Source organism: Stigmatopora nigra, chromosome 13, assembly GCF_051989575.1.
Source record: "Stigmatopora nigra isolate UIUO_SnigA chromosome 13, RoL_Snig_1.1, whole genome shotgun sequence".
Taxonomy (NCBI): domain Eukaryota; kingdom Metazoa; phylum Chordata; class Actinopteri; order Syngnathiformes; family Syngnathidae; genus Stigmatopora; species Stigmatopora nigra.
In genome coordinates, this window is record NC_135520.1 from 8,050,627 (window position 1) to 8,071,826 (window position 21,200).

At 40.1% G+C, this 21,200-nt stretch overlaps 2 protein-coding genes across 3 annotated transcripts; both read right to left on the minus strand.

The window, feature by feature from the left end:
- Nucleotides 1-817: 817 nt before the first annotated feature.
- lclat1 (lysocardiolipin acyltransferase 1) lies at nt 818-7,283 on the minus strand. 2 transcript variants are annotated; one of them, XM_077731999.1, is made up of 7 exons: nt 6,956-7,283; nt 6,078-6,263; nt 5,362-5,529; nt 4,859-5,057; nt 4,650-4,796; nt 3,626-3,742; nt 818-2,767 (listed from the first exon to the last, which is right to left on the minus strand). In XM_077731999.1, exons 3-7 carry the CDS (start codon nt 5,527-5,529, stop codon nt 2,247-2,249), a joined length of 1,152 nt encoding a protein of 383 aa, XP_077588125.1. In that variant the 5' UTR covers nt 6,078-6,263; nt 6,956-7,283; the 3' UTR covers nt 818-2,246. The 2 variants fall into 2 exon arrangements, with proteins under 2 accessions (XP_077588125.1, XP_077588124.1); XM_077731998.1 differs by lacking the exon at nt 6,078-6,263.
- Nucleotides 7,284-11,120: 3,837 nt separating this feature from the next.
- lbh (LBH regulator of WNT signaling pathway) lies at nt 11,121-19,707 on the minus strand. The gene is made up of 3 exons (XM_077731858.1): nt 19,454-19,707; nt 14,376-14,478; nt 11,121-12,458 (listed from the first exon to the last, which is right to left on the minus strand). Exons 2-3 carry the CDS (start codon nt 14,451-14,453, stop codon nt 12,246-12,248), a joined length of 291 nt encoding a protein of 96 aa, XP_077587984.1. The 5' UTR covers nt 14,454-14,478; nt 19,454-19,707; the 3' UTR covers nt 11,121-12,245.
- Between the last annotated feature and the right edge of the window lie 1,493 nt (nt 19,708-21,200).

Sequence of the window (21,200 nt, forward strand, 5' to 3'; positions counted from 1 at the left end):
TGTTCACTGAGGCGATATTAGGAATCTCACTGGAATTCTAGGCAGGACAAACCCCCATTGGTGCTTCTGTATTCAAACCAGTATTCTGGTTTTATGAGTGATATTATCCTCAGAATGATTTTGGGGTGGTGCCTGGAACAGATGAATTGTATTTTGATTCACCTCAATAAGGAAAAGTGATTTACACTCGGAGTGTATTAATTTACAGGAAAATTTTAAATGTGTGCTTCAAGGAATCACTGTGAATTAAGGACAAATAACATTAAATGGCATTATTCAAAGTAGGTTAGTCTGATTAACAATTTGTCAGTGGAATAAGAGTTAGACAGATGAAACTATCACTGTTGACGGTGCAGCCATGTTGGATAATGTAATTCATTGTTTAAAATGTATCAAATCCAAATCATGCAATATGGCAGAAAACACTGTTTTCCGCAATTCATGACGACTTTTAACACAGTAGAATTAGAGTCTGACAATATTAGTGCCAGCATATACAATCTAATGCAAATTGGGATACATGTTCCCCTTAAAGCCCTGAAATGTAAAATGAAGTAAGACTACTAACCCTCAAACAGCATTGTGTTGTCATCTTCTCAATCACCCCGTAGAGGCAACGGCATTTTCCTGCAAGTGTTTCCAAAAACTTCCAGCCAAGTCAGAGTTGATGTCAATGGATGCAGTCATTTCCCCATCAACTCTCCATGTTTACCTATGGGTAGTAATTTTAACAGGTCCAGCATCAGAAAAAAAAGAGAACAAACAAATCACAATCATCATTAAAATATTTTTCAAAAAAAGACACAGATACTTTGAAGCTGATTTGCCATGTTTAGTGACCATTCTTAGTCACAGTGACTGGAAAGCTCAGAGGTTTCAAATTTGATCTTCCCAACAGACAATCAGTGCAATTCCTCACACTATAATGCCCCCTATCTCAAAAAGATAACCCTAATTAATCCAGAGGATCCGAATTTAAGAATAATTACAATTAATCTTCTCTTTCCACTGCTAAAATACATCATTATAACGCCCACAGGTGAGAAAACAAATGTCCATGGCCATAATTTTAGGACATACAACAGCCTGGCTTGATTACAATGAAAAGATTGTTTGTCGCCATGTTGTTTGTCTGATTTGCTCAAGACTTGCTACCCCCCCGCCCCCCCAAAAAGGGGTACAAAAACTGCGATTCAATACTTGACACAACGGACGCGGCTTTCCTCTCAGCTGGCATGTTGCTAATTGAGTTGAGCCACCAGATCAATGTCGCATGGAGAAGTGGGCCTTAACGGACTTTTTGGGGGATTACTTCTTCGGGGGGGACAGTTTTCCACTCCATGTCTGGTGGTCCTCCAGTGCCACCACTGTAGCAGGAGGGGCATGTTGTCCCAACATACCCAAACCCCTCCCACAAATGACTCCCAATAAGGACATTTGCTTCAAGCATAAAGCAACAACAACAACAACAAAAAAAATAATAATAATCTGCTTCTAATTTTCAGGAGCTAGTAAAGCCAACTCTTTTCAGTAAGTATTTACTTTTTGGCTCACATTTGGCTTTTGTACAGATTTTTCTCCCTGGCTGGGAAAACTGCATTTCTAGGTTTTGTATAAAAAAGATAAATTCTACCCAAGTAAGAGGTATTTCAAAACATATTTAGATGAGTACTTGTGGAGAGTGTGCAGTTTTTATGGCTTTTGCTCCATCATGTGTGACAACTGGGACACACACAAAAAAATGACAAAAAAAAAACACAAAACAACAACAAAACACAGATTGGAGCCTGACACTACACTTCAAATGAAAGCAACCAACGTTGTGAGCTAAGTGACAATTGAGGTCGGATCTCTACCAAGGTAAAAAAAAAAAAAAAAAAAAAGAGTTGGATGACTACAATATTTCTTTTTTTTTAGATCTTCTCACTACAGGAGAATTCCTTAAGTGCAAGAGTTGTAGTTTCCAGCTGCTTTTTTGGGGTGGAGAAGGGGAAAAAAAACAAAGAGTTGGTACTGGGCACTGGAAAAAGAGCTTGCATTTAAATGATTGTTTCTGTCATCTTGCAATAAAAATGTCTGGTGCAACTCATGCTTGGCAGAGGTAATGATAAGCGAGACAAAATGAGGGATATTGACAACACGTTCTTCTTTAAACCTGGTGCTGAGGTCAAGCAAGCTGCCGGGAGGTAAACACGTCTTCTAAAGAAGGACCTTGCAAAAAGGATGCTCAGATTAGTATATTGTGATCATGGTTTCTTTCCATCCACCATCTTGTCCTTTCCATTGGCCGCAACGGAGGTCCAGAAGCGATGGCAGGCCAACTCGAGCAGCTCCACCCCGCCTGCCATCTTCTGTTGTACTACGTAAACGCCCACCATGAACACTAAGTACAATCGAACGGGAGCCCATAGCCAAATGCTGGCGAAGCACAGCACGATGAAGGCGCTCCAGTAGAGTAGCGAGGCGGCTTTAATCAGTGCCACACGCAGCTCCGACTTACACGGCGGCACCCGCGCCACACCCTCTCGGTCGAAGGCCCGCAGTTTGCACGAGTAGAAGTCCCGTAGACGTGACTCTTTCTCGGCCCAGCGCTCACGGCACCATGACTCCAGCTCGGTGGAGGCGGTGGGGAGCGTGGAGACGGGGTAGCGCCGCACGTGAAAGTGAATCTCGCGGGGGAAGAGGCCTAGCATGAGGTGGCGCTCGGTCTGGGGGATGTTCTTGGGATAAGCTACCGTGATATCATGCACCGCATCCAAGTTGTCACCTGGGGGAAAAAAAAAAAACAAATTTTAGCATTTATATTTAAGCGTGAATTTGACACAATACCACTTTTAACTTCCTATTGATGTTTAAAACTAGAAATGTTTCAAAAAAATGACTGGAACATTTCAAGCTTTAAAGATGTACAATTTGTAGTTTTATTCTTTAAAAGGGAAAACTTTATCATGTGTATCCAAGAAAAAAGACTCTAGTTTGATTGAATAACTGCAAATTTTAGTTATCTGATGTGAAATAATAATAATAATAATGAGATTTTCTGGGAAGTGGCCATTTTATCGATGCCGTTACTATTTCTGCAGTTCAGAACTAAAATGATGACCGATCGGAAAAAGATCCACACCTTTTATTCTAAGACTGAAGGGATTATACCTGCTAGAAAGAACCTGCCCATATCCCAATGGGCCGTAGAGCAGTAAAAATAAATTTGGGACAGACATGCAGAGGGGATTCAAAACCACTATGTTGGTCCATCACTGGTTCAGATACGAACAAGAGTGAGACCGACTTAGACGGTGAGATCACACACACGATTTACAACACCTGCTGGAATAGTTAGTGTTCAGCCAAAGGTGGTATTTGAGAAGTTTGGAGGAGTGCCATGATGATTAGCTCATAGGAAAAAATTAGCAGCTGTGAGTATCTCTTTAGCTATTAGAAGATGACCCATAAACATACATATGAACTCAGAGAACTTGACTCAAATTGATACAAAACTTTAAAACACTCAGCGTAGATGGCTCTGAATTAGTTTAAATAATGTTATATTTTAATAAATAGTTGGCTTTTCTAATATCATTACAACACATATCATCTTAAGTGCGCATCAGTATGCATTACAAACCTTTTCGTAGTCGCTCCACAATGAAAGTGAAGCCAGTGGTGCGTGGATGCAGCACGTGTTGATATTTTGGCAGGTCGTGCTGTTCTGCAAACTTGTCGCTGCGCGCTCTTGTGTTCTCTACGGAGGAAATAAAAGTTTACAGATACCTTCGTGCCAAGGATGGACACTTAATCATGCAATACAACGCTGCCATTCAGTTTGTTTTAAACATAACTCGAAGCCAAAATAAGAACGCTGCGTGTGACAAGGCGAGTAACAATGTACCAGCCCATAGAAACACACATTTTGCCAAGGATAGACACAAGATGGCAAGAGACGAGGCAGATAAACAGAAACATACATAATTGTATACTCAGCAAACATTTCCTGGGAACAAACCCCGGTTAGTCATTAATCATGTTATGTAAGATCTCCTTTGGCCAAGACCAAAGGGAGACAATTCATCTGCACTCATAGCTTGCGGTTCTTACAAGAAGGTCCATGGGAGATTTAATGAGTACATTTGTAATTACCACTACTATGCAAAGCCAAAGCTATTATCATTGTCGGACTCAAGCCCAACTAAAATGGACTGTTGTCAAATGGAAAACTATTCTGTGCTAAGAACAGCATCTGTGAAGGCATCATTAAAAACTGATCTATATACATACAGATTTTGGATAGAAGATGGCATATAGTGTGTCAGAAAAAACACACATAGCTTCTGGTTAATTGTGATGTCACACACTAGACCCCTCGCGATGACATCATGACACGCAAAGAGAAATTGAGCGTTGCCGCTCATAAAAACAAGTGGGTGGTGGGCTTTGCTCAGCTTAAGGGAGGCATTTGAGTCTGCTGTATCATTTGACATCAGAGCATTCCAAGAGCGTGATGACAAGCATTTGGTTATGCGTTATCACTGTACAATTGTGTTTACATAAAAGTGTCAGCGCAAAGCGCCGAGGCAGGTGGAGTTACTTTTTGCAGTTTGATAGCTGCTAGGTGGAAATAAACCAAAATGGCCATCACAGCACTAGTTCACCTGTAAGGTCGGTGCCCTCCGGGAAGAGCAGGAGCTGCAGGGGTTCTCTAATGTCGCAGAAGTAGTCCAGCATGTTTCCCAAATGCTCTTTGTCTTTTTCCCAATGCCGGTGGATGAAGACAAAGCAGGCCACCTGCATGGCCCAGCCTAGAAGATTTGATAGTTTACAATGTGCTTTTTTATTTTTATTTTTTAAAGGTTTGACATACCAAAGCCAGGTACAGTTTTAAGAACTGCCTTGAGACATATCTTCTCCAATCGCAGGTAGCTATAGCGCAACAGGCAGCACCATAGGAACATCCAATCCAGACGTGTGCGGTGGTTCATGATTATTACGCTTCGCTCTCCGGGTACAAAGGCATCTCCTGTGATCACAACTTTTACTCCGAATACCAATTCCAGCAGGGACTGTTGGGAAAGAATCAAGAATCAGAAATACATGCAATTAATGTCATGTTATTTCCTTAGCCTGGGCAGAAAGTAGCATATAGTACACTTACTGTTAACTACCAAGCTATACATTTTTGGAGAAAATATATGATTGGTATGTTGTTTGGAATTCTATTTTTTACAATAGACTTGTTCTACTTCAAAACCAGGATGAAATAAAATGGAGCAAAAAACAAACAAACCAGTAATTCAGTGATTTTAAGACCAAAAATGTCAAGCGTGCTGCAAATATGCCAAGTAAGAGCCGATTAGCTCAACGCACCACGGGCAAGGTGAGCCAGGTAGCGACGATGCGATCAGTAATCCAGCGGTACCAGGCGGGGGACAACAGCATGAGAGGCAAGACTGGACCAAGCATGAAGATGCTACCGAAAAAACTGGCTAAAAACAGCATGAGCAAAAAGTACAAACCCCTCACTGACACAGCCATCTGTGGAGATAAAAACAAAGAGGCATCTGTTAGGATCGATGGCTGAAGTAAAACAGCAAAGTAGGTTTCTCAGGCTTTGTGAAACACATGATTGATTACATACACTCAACTAGGTTCTGTTGCTCTTTCATTATATTTTCCCACAAACAGTGGAAAATCCAGTGCGGACATTCCTCGAGTGGAATGTAAATAAGCGGGGTTGTTCTGAATGGGGCTACGTATTTGTGGGCATAAATCTGGTCAAGCGGATCAAGGATGTTTTGTCCAGGTATTAAAATGAGAAATGTTACAACATTTCAAAAATACATGGTCTTGTACCAAACTAATTGGACCAGATAGAATAAATACAATTAAATCCTTTTTTCACAGGCATACGAAAAGCCTCCACATTATAGTCAATCACATATAAGACAGGTAAAACACGAGAAGTTCCACTCCATGCTTTAAAAAAATATCTATCCGGATTTAATTTATTTTCCCCAAATTACTATACCCACATAAAAATGCATAACTTGCATGTGCACCAACTATTGAAGGTTTCAAATAACCTTGAGCAGTTGTAAACGCAGAGGCGCTGGCAGTCAATTATTGCCGAGTGTGGGTGAAAAGGGCCTGCAGAATGTTGAGTTGATAAGGCCTCGCTGACGCCGGAGACTCCAAAGCTGACGCTACAGGGACTTATTTCATCCAGCAGGTGCACATTGCAGCCTGCACCTTTTCCACCTCAATTATTTCTGAGGCACACACACACACACACACACACACTTTAAGCTCCATGATGTTGTGAATAGTCTGAAGTTTTATAATGCAGCGGAAAAATAAATTACATGCATGCAGTACAGACATAAACAATGGATAATGTGAACTATGAGCAATAATTACCTTGCATCCCCACACGTATGCATACGATATTATTATCCGGAATAGTGTATATTACAGTGTATTTGAGTACAGATCATTGTTATTTCCTGCTAATTGAACGAATACTTGTGTTATAGTGAACAGACGGACATTTTTAGACTTATTTTTAATCATTATTCCTAATTCCTCCTATAGCATTCGGATGCATTGTTATCTTTCAACTATAACGCGACAACAAGCTGTTTTAAAAAAGATAAATAAAGTTGAAGCCCCACAGGTGGATAGAACGTGACTTCACATGCAGCCAGTGTTACGGATGGGGGAAGAAAGAGCATGCCGGAAAACTACAGTCCTTTTTTAAGTTTATCACTCGGTGCCATTCAATCTGATAACTCTGGTTTAAATTATAGTCATATTCGAACCTGGCCTGACCCCGAATGCTAAGCTAACTAGTGGAGTTGATCTCTGTAAAAATGGTTTATTACACCATGCTACTCATTGATCAACATGTCCGATGAGCAACATACAACACTTAAGTCAAATTGGCATGCATGGACATACTCACCTTTTGTCGTGCTCTCTGGCGCCCCAACAAAATTAGATTTTTAAAAAAGTTCTCAAGCTAGCACGGCTAGCCGAGCTGAATCCGTCCAAATACTCGCTTGCAACATAGCAACCTGCTTGGCTAAACGGATGCTAGCTGGCCCCTCCATACAAGGGCAGCTTCGTCCGGAGCTGAGAAAACTGCCGAATGCCAGTACAGGGTTTCTCCGAGGATTTCTTGCTCACTACAAGTTGTTATCAAGAATCTCAAATATAAATTCTCGCAACCTAACCACGTTGCTAACACGACCTCTCAACCTGACGCCTTCCAAGTGTAATTACAGCAAGCCATCGAAAGGAGGTGCCGTTTCTTCTGGTGCCAAAATGAGACTTTACCTGCAAAACACGCAGTCATGAATGGTTGATGTATACCTTAATTATTATTTAAAAACAAATGGAAACCGTATTTTATATCCTATATAACCACTCTTTTTGAGATAAAAGCAAGCTCAACATCCAAAGTCCTGGTGTCTCCTCAAGATGACTTCTTTTACTATGTTCAAAGCCAGTAGAGAACTTTCAAGGCCTTCTATGCCCCCCCCCCCCCCGCCCAAAAAAAAATCCACAAAAGTATTGCTCTTGAAAAAGTATTTTATAAAGCAAGTAGTATTATTTAAAAATACATTTTGCATCAAGGTGGCCTCACAGCCTCATGGGCCTCACAGTTCTGGGGTTATGGGTTCGATCGAGGTCGCATGTTTTCCCTCAGCTTGCAAGGGTTTTCTCTGGGTAGTCCACTTTCCTCCCACATCCCAAAAACAAGAGTAGGCTGGATGAACACGCTAAATTGCCCATAGGTATGAGTGTGATTGGTTGTCTCCTTGTGACCTGCAATTGGCTGGCCAGCGATTCAGGGTATCTCCCGCCTGGTCCCCGTAGTTAGCTGAGATAGGCTCCAGCACCCCCGCCACCTTTGTGAGGATAAGCGGGTCAATAAAATGAATGACGGAATTCATTATCTTGTCATCGGGTGTCATCAAGTACATCAACATATTTGCTCCTACAGTATCTGTGATTTCATCATCTACAATGTCAAGTTCAAATGAGCAAGAAAATGGTTTCTCCCTCCAAAAGTAGTATATTAGCTCATCAAAATTTTCAGCCTCCAACAATTTGTCGTTAGCTGGCTAATTTATCAGCTATCTGAAGAAAGGTCAATCTGTGTGTGTTGATTGGAAAGTGGCAGGTGAGTCAACCAGTTTGTCGACCCAGTTTGAGTCTTGTAAGTGATAATATGTCATAGTACATAAATGAAATGTTTCCTTTCACCAAGAAGTAAATACAGGATTACTTTGGTCACCTGAACTGTCTTTGTAGGTTCACGGTGCGTTCAAAGTGCAATGCTTTTTCGCAGTGGAAAATTGAGCTGGTACTTTGCAGTGGAAAAGCGACATAAAGACACTTGTACATTATTGAGTAGTTGTGTCAGTATTATGTACTGGTACGTAATAGTAGAACCCAGACTGAAAAGCCATGTGTTGATTTAAATAGGCAGCTTATGTCTTCGCCACACTAATCCGTTTTACTTGGAGAGTATGGAGGGGTGCATGGAGGGACACGGGCTAGATAATTGCACGGATACAGGACCTGGCAAAAAGTACAAAGTGATGCTTTTAAAGGGAAACAGCGGCTGTGGTATTGCAGGTGTAAGGCCTGGGGACATGAAAAGGAAATGCGGCAGTAAGACGAGAGAACTTAGAGAGGTCGTGAAAGGGAAGAATGTTAAAAATAACACACGTTTTTTTCCCTCCTTCTCTCTGTCTCTCCAAAGAAAAGTTCAAAGTGCTATCAATAGACCTAAAGGAGAAGAGAAGACATGCCCAAAAAAAGTCACATTTTTTTCTTTCCCACGTTGAGTTACATAACAAGCATGTCCAGTCCAACTTGAATTTATGCGGCTCTTCTGCATTTAAGATAAAAATGTGTTTGGAGAAAAAATTTGCATACATCAATGAGGCCTCATTATTTAAAACATTTGTAAAATATTATGATGCTTATCATTATTTGATATGAGTCACTCAAACAAACACAACCATGTTAGTCATGGGAATAGTCATCAAATTTCCGACATATGCATTTAGTATGGCTGATGACAGATAGCATTCATTTCTTAATTTCCCATAAATCTTTTCCTCACAAGGTTTGCGGGGGGTGTCGGAGCCTATGCCAGTCACCTATGACACCTTCAATTGATTGCCACCCAATTTGCAGGACACAAAGAGACAGACAACCAGTGGTCAACCAGCCTCCATGCATGTTTTTCAGATGTAGGGGGAAACCACAGTACCCACAGAAAACCCACATAGGCCCCGGGGAGAACATGCAAACTCCACACAGGAAGATCCGAACTCAGAACTGTGGAATTACTATTCACGTAAAGTTGAACATGAAGTGTTTATCTCGAAAAGATCAATTACTAAATAAATACACTCAATTTTAGTGCCTTAATTGTCCACAGATTCTGGAATGACCTCTTTGGGTTCACACCAGTCTATTAAATAGAGTGCATGCCATGGGGAACAGGGTCATGGAAAAGTCTTGAGTTTGACTAAGTGCTCTCTCTCTCTCTCTCTTTACAGCCTGTCTGTCAGCCTGTGTCTTTGACACACTCACAACATACACACACACATCGATACATGCTGACGTCATGTGTAACATTAGAGTGGTGTCGTGGCGGCAGAAAAAATAATTGACACCCAGTACTTCCAGTTTCCAGTCTTCCACATTAAAATGGATTGGATGCCTATCGCTGTCACGGGCAGTCGAATGTGTTCAATTCAGTGAAATCCAGTTGGCTCTTCTTTTCAATACATACCAAAAAGGGACTTAAGGACTAATGTTTCACTGATGCTGGCTCAGAGTGCATGTGTGTTTAAGAGAAAGAGATTTTAATGTGGACGATCAGTCCCAAATTTCGTCCACTGGGCAGGTCGAACTTGGCCGACACTGAGGAATCAGCATTAACATTGTTTCCATCGGAAAGAATTCTAAGAATGAACAAGAAGCTCTATCAGTGACTGACACACTTACAGATGCATTCTACATATTAACTCAGTTGGAATGAGTTGAATTACCGTCAAAGTTTCCAATATAGAGTATTATTAACTTTTTATAGCTACTTATTTTGCTAGATTGGTCACCCAACTTGATAACTGTACTATAATTGCAACTTAATCTTAGTACTTACATTAAAACAAAGTCTAGAACATGGAGGAGAAACATTTGAAATGCAATTCTTTCCGACAATTAAAAATGGTACAATATGGTCTTACATAATATTCCATAACTCCAGGAACTTGAAAATATCTTACTACTTTACAATGGGACCCTGGGGACCCTACTTCCTGATAGGAAAAGAACAGGAACAAAGAACAGCCATTTTAGTCTGCTTTCTTTCCCTGGAAAGAAAATGGCGGTGTGTGGGGGGTTTAAAAACCCACCAGCAGGTCATGCGTCCTTGCTCAAGGGCACTGCTTGAATAAACAATAATAACAAGACAACAATAAACAGGCAAAATGAGCAGAATGATTTGTATCCACATTTTTTGTTGTTGCAAAGAGCAAGGAACAATCTCAGTGTAGTGAAATGACCTTGTCATTTGGGTTGGAGAAACTATTCCACAAAGGATGTTTGGTTTTCATTCCAACCCATGAAAAGGATAGCTTTTCAACAATTTGGTCTCCTACAAGTGCAATCAGTGGATTGCAGTGGGGTGCTTGTTTCCGTGGAAACCTCTTGGTTAAACTGGGCTGGATGGTTTGGAACAAAAACTTGCACCCAGAGCGGCACTTCCACAAAACCCCAATTTTATGACTTTTCTGTCAATGTGATGTCTATTAGAAGCACACCATTGTTATGTCCTCTCTTACATTGCTGTGGTATTTGCAGACTTTCAATTTACATGAATTCATCTGCCATATTTGATTTTTTCTCATTTTAATTGAAAATCTTTATTTTCTTTGTAATCTAGTCAGTTTTTTTTAACTTTATAACTGATTTAAATACTTTCTGCAACATTTAAAAATGGTCCAACCACAGTTTGTTTGATGGGAAACTTTAAACCAACAGTTAACTTTCCAAATATTTTTGAGGGGAGAAGAAAACATGGTAGACCAAATAGCACACAGTTGGTTTAGCAAATTCAAGTTTATTTACATACTCTGTAACAGTCAGAGAAAAAAAAAAGCGGTCTGAATACAATGACTAAAACAAAATGATGGCAGCTATTCTCCCTGAGCTTTACAAAAGACAATCTTGGTTAAACGATAAAAAAAAAAGAAAAAGGGAAAAAAAAGTGTTCTGTACACAGCCCTAACGCCAAAGACAAACAAAAAAACAAACAGAACTACAAGTGGATGAAAACATTTTTTTTTTTTGACATTTTAGGTGGAACATGTTGAATGGCCTTGCATATCAACGCTATGTGATGACAAAAAGTATGGTGGCTTGAAAAGAAAGTTGGAAGAATAGAAGAGCATTCACTTGTGACGGGATCCATTAGTTATACGACCAACAGTATTAGCTCAATGTGGAGAAAACAACAACAAAAAAGTTATACAGTAACCATTTTTATTTTCACGAGTCATAAGGCTTTCCGTCTGTTGAGCAATTAGGCCTCCTTTTCCATTGCTCACTTACTTAAAACCTTCATCTATGCAAACAAAAAGAACAGCCACTAATTGACTAACTCACAATTTTCATCAAAAGTATAACATACCATAATGTTTCAGGACATTTCTAGCAAGGCTGTCAAATGTCACATTTCTCTACTCCAAATAACTAGTGAGGCAAAAAAATTGTGAACTATTGGATGTCCATTTGACAACATTAAACAAGACCATTAGTTAACATCTAGCGCTTCACATACAGTACGCAGATGTCAACTTATAACCAGAAAAACAAACCAAAAAAAAAAATCCTCATTACATTTGACACGCATGATAAACAAAAAAAAAAAACGACTAAGCAACATTGACAAATACTTAACAGCAATCCAGAATGTGAACACGCAATTCTACGGTTAAAAAGTTATTTTTCTGGTAGGTTGCCATTCTTGTGGACCCAATACAAGTGCAGTCCCAACACTCAGTCTTTTTTTTCAAGTGTGGAAAAGGAGTCCCATTGAGTGGCAGTGCGACAAAAAACGGTGTATTGCTTCGTTTGAGTTGCGTCAGCCGGAAAGCTTTAAGGTGCAGCGTGACCAGGTGAGGCGTGCAGAGGAATTGTTGACATCAGAAAGCATGATGTAACTCCTAACACTGGGAATTGACAATGGCTTGGCCGTTTTGGACGCCATTGTGGTTGGGCTCGTCGTCGTCATGGTCATCATTCCTCACCAGAAACTCCTCAGGTGGCCAGCGGAGCTCGCCGCTCTCCACCTCGCCGTCCGTGGGTTCGACTACGATGGAAGGCAGGCGGTCTTTGAGCTTGCAGCAGCGCTCAAAGTCGGACGGGTCGGGGAAGATCTGCCGAGGACAGAGGGCGACATTAAAACGGGTCATCCTCCTGAATTAATATTTGTACAAACACTTCATCGTAAATGTTAGCACTTTAACAGTCGAAAAGCGAATTCACCCCCAAAAAATCCAGGTTACATCAGTAGCAAATTAAACATGTCCAAAGACTTGGAGCTAAAATGCTGCCATCGTGTCTAATCTAAAGTGCTTTGGAGGCAGGTTGCCAAGCTGCTCACAGCTCAATATGTACTCTGTTACAGCATGGAAGATTATCCAAGGGCATAATATAGTCAATGATTCAATTGGTACAAGTTAAAAAAACCCAAAAGACTGAAACAACACTTGTTAATAGTCAAAACAAGTGTTGAATCTTATTTGAAGGTAGAGAAAGTGATCGAGAAACAATGTGAGATTTTACCAACTTCGACTTCAGTACATTCTCAGGAATCGGCATAAAAGCCCAAGGGATGCGTGGAGGACAAAAAGAAAAAGAAAACACTAGGTCCAAGAACAGCATTTTTGTTTGGACAAAGTAGAGGAATATTTTTAGCCCAACATATTTCACTCCGAGACGTTTGAGGGTGGTGGGTCAGCGTCTGGGCAAGATGCCGAGTGGAAAGTAAGCATTAGATGAGACGAGAGAGAGAAGGGATGCAGCTGTGTCCAAGCCTGCAGGAATTTCATCAAACGCATGAGAAGACGGCAAATATCTTCTGTGTGGACCTTGAGAATTTCTCAGGTTAGGAAAACAGAGCCTATCACCGGGAGTTTATTCCCACCAAAATGGGCGGCCGGGGGTCCTGGCGGTTAATGACTGTGCCATTGGACACACGTCACAACTCGTTTCTCTGACGGGGGTTGAAAGTGGCAATGGCTGCTATTTTGGGATTGTTGTGTATCCACGGGACAAAACCGTACTGATACGGATATTGAAAAAAACTATTGCAAATACTCAAACATTTACCCTGCTAACAATGTTGTAAACATCCTATCAATATATGTATACAGCCCATAGTATACTGTACTATTTTTACAGGGTGAAGGCCTGTAAAGCTGACTCATATTGTTAGGGTTGTGCACACTTTTGCTTTTTTTTTGGAATTTAATCCTCTATTATTCATGACCAGATCAATTAATTTGTGGGTAATATATACATTCTAAAGATTTATCTGCATTAATGAGAAGGTCACAGTTAGGAAATATGGCAATGCTTTGAATTTGGCAGCCTAGGCACAATGTCTGCTCCTCTAATTGTAGTCTAGCAAGTATAAGAAGTTAAGCATAGACTGCTTCTTGATGCAATGTTTCCTACAAGGAAAGTCTGGAAGCTCGTGGCAGAAAACTATGACACAGTGCTCAATTCAGCTCTCACTTCGCACCTGTTTCCCTTGCATCCGTTCCAGCCTCTACTCAAACAGATGGTGTGTGAAAATGTGAAAGGAAGTCTGCTTCTTCCTCAGTGTCTTCACGAGACGGACATTTCATATGAGCAGCGGACGCAATGTTGTCGTTCCAGGTCATAAACGCGCGGTCAAAAGAATCCTTAGTGTCTACACTGTGTACAAAATGTGACAGCAGCTGCGCGTTGGGATGAACTTGTTGAGCTGACACTGAAACAAAGCTTGTGGAAGGCGCTTGTCAAGACCACCTGATGGCTGATTATGTCTGGCTTTGGCCGACCATCAGGCAGCTGCACTGAATAACTGTACAAATAACTGGCTAAACAAATGTACTGTAAAACCCTGTTCAAAACCTACCTCTAAATGCTTCAGAGTTCTACTAAGTCAGCCACAATGTAGTATTAATCTTGACTAATTAGAGCGCCTCAATTCACCATCCTCAAATGAGTTTACAGCTCATCCTTTATATATTTGTTACCTCTATGAAATCTAAACTATACACCGAGTATGTGTGTTAGAAACGTACCTGGAAGGAAAGTCTGTCCTTGGTGGGACTGAGCCTCATGTCCTCCATGGGGGTGCTGGTGATCATTACCTCAGTCATATCGCAGACGGACACAAACACTGAACTGTTGAAAAAGAAAGATAAAATGACTTTAACCTTTTATGGAGGACCAGAAGAGTCTTCCAATCAAAATGGGATTGGACATCAGATGCGGTCAATAGCAGACTCCAATGAGTTAATATGTATGCAGTAGTATATATATTGTTTTCTAAATGATAATACTGTGGCCAAGATGAACAAAAAATGTCATGTGAACCTGTGGACACAAAGTCTTGGGTCTTTTTTTTTTAAACTAAAAATAGTCGCTAGTCTGAAAAAATGTCAAGGTCCTGCAACATCACAGTGAATCTTTGCACTGCATAAGCCACACTGTTGTTGCACTGCACCACAGTCATTGTGAATGCACTAGGAGGGATGTGACAAAGTGGGGGCTGTAGTATGAATATGGAAGGAGCTCGATGCACTCTTGTACCATCCAACCCAAGCGTACCGACTAGCACGAGGTTGACTGCAAGTTCTTTTTTTTCTTTTTTTCTTTTTCTTTATTTTGTTTGATTATAACGATTGGCAGCGGTACTAGCCACATGCAGTCTCGGGACTGGATGCTCAGCAGCCTTCTCACGCCGGCTATTTAAAGTATGTGCTTGACGGCAACCACGAGCTTGGATTTTTTTTTTCTTCCGCTGGCTGGCTGTACAGAAAAAAAAACTAACAAGATGCTCAACATGAGCTGCCTGAAAGGAGATTTGGCCTGACCCACTTTAAATCTCAGACGTGTTTGAGTATAGACGTGAGGTTTGTGATTAACACATGGTTTACTGATAAGTACCATTATGTAAATGGAAGTTACGCTTAATCAATTCACCACAATCTAATACCATTGAAGGAAATGTTCTTACTACTTTTATTAGGACAACTTTGAACTGCCACAGTAATCTTTCATGATAAGGCCTATACATTTTAGATGCATCCTTCACTCTTGACTATTAGCTACAGGCACCCATCTCTTAATGAGTCATTTACATAAAGATGTTAGAGAGAAATATTTGAGCCAAAATATCTTCATGAAGCAAATAATCATGTAGAAAGACATAGCAGAGTCCACAAAATACTATGGGCTTATAGTGCGAAAAATACAGTACATTTTACGACAAGCCTAACACTAAAAAAATGTATTACATCATGAAACATATCCCCCAAAGGAAGGTGACGCACAGGTCTGGCTTTTGTCAAAACACTCGGAATGGATCTTCCACTTTATCAAAATGTCAAGGGAACCACTGCAAATTTAGGTACAAATAATTCACTTTTTTAACGCTTTTATACACGATCTTAAACTTGATTTTTAAAGAAACATAAAATACATTTAGAAAAGTACACAACAGTCATCTTTGTGCATGTGCAGTTACATCGGAAACTACACCTCTACACCTCTAAGACCTGATAAAAAAAGTTTAAAAAATCGTTGTATTGTGGACACATCCACGAGACAGTGTTTGACCCATTCAACCACTTGTATGAGAGACCATGTGACTTAGCTTGAGCTGGCCTGCAATAATAACTGATGACATCTCTACGACTTCTGGCCCTTTACCCATGAGCCAATAGGGACCAAAATATCACAAACCACTGTGGCTCACAATGACATTTCATGCTTAATTCCACTGCACAGCAGAAAGTGCATCGAGGCAATATCTGATAAAACAATCCTTTCATTGCCACCAAAATGAATAGCTCATTGCTTGCCATTGACCAGGCTCAAATCAATTTTCTAAAGGAGGGATGGCAGTGATCATTTGTATTATTGAAACATTGGCATTCTCACAGTTTAAATGCCAAACCATGTGCGAATGGATTAAAGTAAAAAGTATGTTTTTAATCATTAAGATAGTATCTTTTGTAATATTTTTTTAAAACCTTTTTTCTCTTGAGTTTTAAAAAATATATTTAAGAAAATACCTAAATGGATAAAAACAAAAGATTACAGTGAGACCTAATTCAAAAACAGGGGTTTCTTTGGCTCAAACTTTCTCCCCGGACAATATATTGCATTATCAACAAAGAAAAATATTTGTGTTGGGACCCCAGAGCATTCATCTGAAATACTAAATGATAATGACATACAATATCAGCACTCCAAGTAGCATTGGGACACGAGGACATGCACGTTTAAGCTCCAAATTATCTATTTCCAGTTCAAGAGGCCACTCAAATGAGCCCCTCAGTGGAGCTTGGTTAATCACATGACATGAGTCATTAGGTGGCAGCTGATTGAACCCAAAAAATGAAAACCAAGTGAATTAGGAAAAAAAAAAGTCTAAAGTTACTAAAAAGTAGAGGAACGTGCAAGTAAGCAGACCTGTGTCAAAGCAGTCAAATTCAAAGCATCACCATATTTGGTAGATTGGGCACTAGACCTCAAACCCTCTCAGTTCAAAAGGATTGGACTCCCTGAAAGTTATATTTACAGTAAATAGAAAAATCCTTTAAAGTTATCAAAAAAAATCCTTTTCAGTTCACTGACCTCATTAGCTCAAAATATAATCACCTCTTCCATTTCATGTTATAAACAAATCTTTGAAAGTGGATAATCCTTTTTATTCATTCTTGAGTTATCTTGAACGCAGACAAACTTACAAAACGGACTTACATTTGGGCTGAATTATAAGGAAAAATCCACAATGATAATGACTTTGTCAGGACAATTAACACAGTACTAGGAACACAACCCCTGCCATCCCATGCTCACTGCTTGGTACAAAGTACGCCAGCAGGGACGGAATTTACATCACAAAGTCAGCTGTATAAGTCCCCGTGACGTGACTTGCATTCCACATGAATGCAGTTACTGTATATACAGACTCCTCTAGTCATAAGATATCAGCAAATTACCGTTTCACGGTTTGATATTACGGAAGTTAAGCGTCGCAACTTGCTTCGATTTCCTTTATTGAAAAAAAACTTGTTACTTTCCTCTCAAAGCATTACAATATGTAATGAATCAACAATTTATAACTACAATTAGCTTACCGAGGCCTCGTATATTTATTTTACTTCATTCCAAGTTGACTTACACTACTGATATCAGATCAAGACATAAGAAGCTCATCACAGAGCATGTCATTTCATCCTTGAGTGGGATACAGAAGACAGCCAAGCAGGCATGCAAAAAGCAGAGGGGGGAACGAATAAGGGGGGAAATGGAGGGATGCTCAGGGAAGTGAGACAGTGACGACCTGAGGAGCGGAAAGAAAGATAAACAAGCAGTCCTTGCCAGTCATATTTCTATGCAAGGATTGTATAAACATCCTGCTGGGCTAAGAATAACAGAACATTGGGCTAATAAAACAGAACGGTGGCACAATGAGGAGGAAGTGTGCATGCTCGCAAATAAGTCCACCTGCCACAAACTTGCACTGTTGTCAAAACAGTACAGAAAGCCATAAGAGCATTTATCTAATATCCAACTTCTCCATGTACTGGAACACTAATTTTGATGTCCAGTTAAAATGAATTACATGTAGTACATTATGGATTCTTCAGATGGCTCGCTATTTAGTATGTTTATTTATACTACAAGAGTCATGCATGACCGAATAGTGCGTCCCAATTGGTAGACTGCAGACAGAGTGCCCTACATGTTTCGAAGCTGTAAACGGATTACATGAAAACCTACAGAATATAGAACACACTGGTGAATGTCTGAGTCATGACCCCACACAGAGTGACTTAATTTAAAGTGAGCTATGTGCAAGTCAAATCCTCAACATCTTGGCCTAAATAGGATTAAATACAAATGCTATAGGGCAGACTTTTAAGAATGGTGACAACATTAACGTACGCAGTATACATTTATAGACAGAGTTTGTGATTTTAATAGTAACTTGATTCCACATTCAGAAAGTTTGATGCATTATCATTTTGCTACATGTTATATGTATTTTTAAATGATACAATTATTGAATTCAGTACCTCCCACAATACACAATCTGAAGGGGAATTAAACTTAATAATTTTATTGTTGTTTACCATGACCCGTTTCTAAATGTTTCCTGAAATTTTAGGTTTTGGCTTTGCCTCTGCAAGCCTGCAATAAATCTCAACTCACTGCTTGCTGTTGATGTCAATAGGAGACCAGTCGATTTAACTGGATTGCCACCAAACAAATCGGGTGCCTATCCCAGTCATTGGCGCCCAATTGAGCAGTCAAAAGTAAAATACTGATCCTACAAATACCAATCCGTTCCGTTCACTGACCACACCTTACCTGCCAAATCTATCGGCATCCCAGCATGTTTAGGTTGCACTGTAAATACTTCAAAATGTGGTTACATCAAAAGATGTTGAGTTCAAACTTCCTGGTAAGGCAGCTACCTGCACAACAATTCTCGCCAATCAAAGACAAAAAAAAGCAACTCACACATCCTCCCCAGAGACAGGAAGGATGTTTGATGCATGCACATTGAAGTCTCAAAAACCACAACAACATTCATCCAAGTTAAATTAAGGTTGCCACAGGTCAAGAGACAGGTAAGACATTAAATCAACTTATAATGCATCTAAAACTCAAAGTCTAGTAGACGAGTCATGCAAGTGCATGATATATTCACCAAGGAGAGGCAAAGATGATGCAAATATCAGGAACTTGAGCTGGATATTAATTATATGGAATAATACCCAGAAGGCTTTGCATGCACTTGTGGCAGACTCTTTGGTGGCTGCACTGCACCTACATTATACAATATGGAAAGAGGATGGTCCCATAAGGACTTAGCCCCATCCCAAAAATACATTTATAACCTTACTGACAATGTACAGGAAAAAAAGTGAAGACTATTTTGACACTAGTACTTTCCTCCTGCCTCCAATGATGCTCACTCACATTGGCCTCAGAAAACGAGTGTGATTATTGAGTAGAGTCACCTGTTAAGTCATATTGCCCTAAATCTACTTTTATAAATCACCAGAACAAGAGCAAAAACAATCATCACACACGCTGATTCAACATAATCATAAAAAATTAAAAATAAAAAACTCACCTGAATTAGATTGAAGAAATAGACATGCATTCGAATTGCACCTGCAAAGGATCTTGTGGCTTTCTGGTCTAAACTTCACGTCAAAGTGTCACATTTAAACCTCCCCATAAAACGAGTCAAAAGAAGATGCTTACAAGCCACTAAACAGCCAAGCAGATCGTGCAAACTTGACTCCTCTCGCCCTTGACAGCTCTCTCCTCCACAGCCACTCTCCAGTGCACTTTTATCGGGTAGGCGTGTGCACGTACGTCGCAGTCAAATTCCTCAATGGCGAGTACTCCGCCCCTATAAAGTCCCGAGCCAATCGGGCCACCGGATGGACTAGACGTCAAGATGTGCGTCTAATTTTAATTATATTTTTATTTATTTGTATTTTTATATGGGGGCGTGTCTCTGGTGTAGAACCCGAAGATGCTGCAGCAGGATCAGGTCTGTCAGCAGGTCTTATGAAATAAGTATGATTATCCTCCTGTACTTATAATACTAAACCTACAATATAGTACTCCATTCACTCAACATGTAATCCCCTTTTTAAAGGAGAATTATGTAAGATTTGGATTTCAGACATTTAAGTTTTTTGGGGAAACTATTCTAATGCCCATTTTAAAAGATGATTGGCATCCAGGAAAAGTTCATTCATGTCTTTACAATGCTCAACCATTTCAGGGTCGTGGGGTGCTGGAGCCTATCCCAACTTAATTTATACGAAAGGTGGACTACACCCTAAAGCAGATAAGAAATAGTGCATGTAAGGAGACTGACAACTATTCAAACTCACCATCATACCACCAGTGAGAGAATACTCGGGGACCCCAAGGACATGTTATTTTTTTAATTCTGTGTTTACAATGGACGGCTGTCCTTCACCATCGGCCAATTACGAGATCATTTCATTGTTTCTGTCTGGGGTTCTCCTTCTTCTGTGAGCTACATAAACAAAGGTTGCACACACAGCGACAAGTAGATTTACGATGTTGTGTACCAAGAGAGTAAAAAAAAAAGATGACTAACAATAAGATCACACCGCCTTTCTTGAAATGTAAAAATAGACAATAGAAACATGATAAAAACTGAATGTTGTGTAGCATTTGTACCCATTGACCAGGGCAAAGATTGCAGCGGCCAAAGTGCCATATAAAATGTATTGCTGGTGCAAAATATCTATTCCTGTTCCCAAATTTTAAATAATCCAACAATATAGTACTCCATTCAACCAACATGCAATCAGCTGCAAAAAAAAATGATAGCATTGTTTTATAGAATAAAATAGTAAAATATAATTCATGGCCTTCGGGGGGTGGAACCACATCCCCAGGCGGTCCCCCCCATTCTGGGAAGGATGCTATCGATTTGTCATCTGTATGAGGCAGAGGAGAAAAGGAACAACAAGATCTACAATCCCAGCATGTCTGGAATGACAAGCAGACAGTTGATAAGGGTAATTGTGATGCCACCAAGCCATGCATAAATATTTTCTTTTCTCAGTACAAAAACTAGCACCTCTGTAGCATTTGGCAGCAATTGCACCAGTAAAATGCAAAGATTCCAGTTGTGTATAATAGCCTGGCGTGCATGACCTTCACGCCTAATAAAATATCCACTAGACGACACCTCACCCAACGAATATGGCCGAATTCAGGGGGAGTCACAGTAGTAAACTAACGCAACTCTACTGGCACTCTGTGGTCATTTTAGGTGATGCATAACTACACACGACTATACAGACAATAACTACACGGTAATTTTC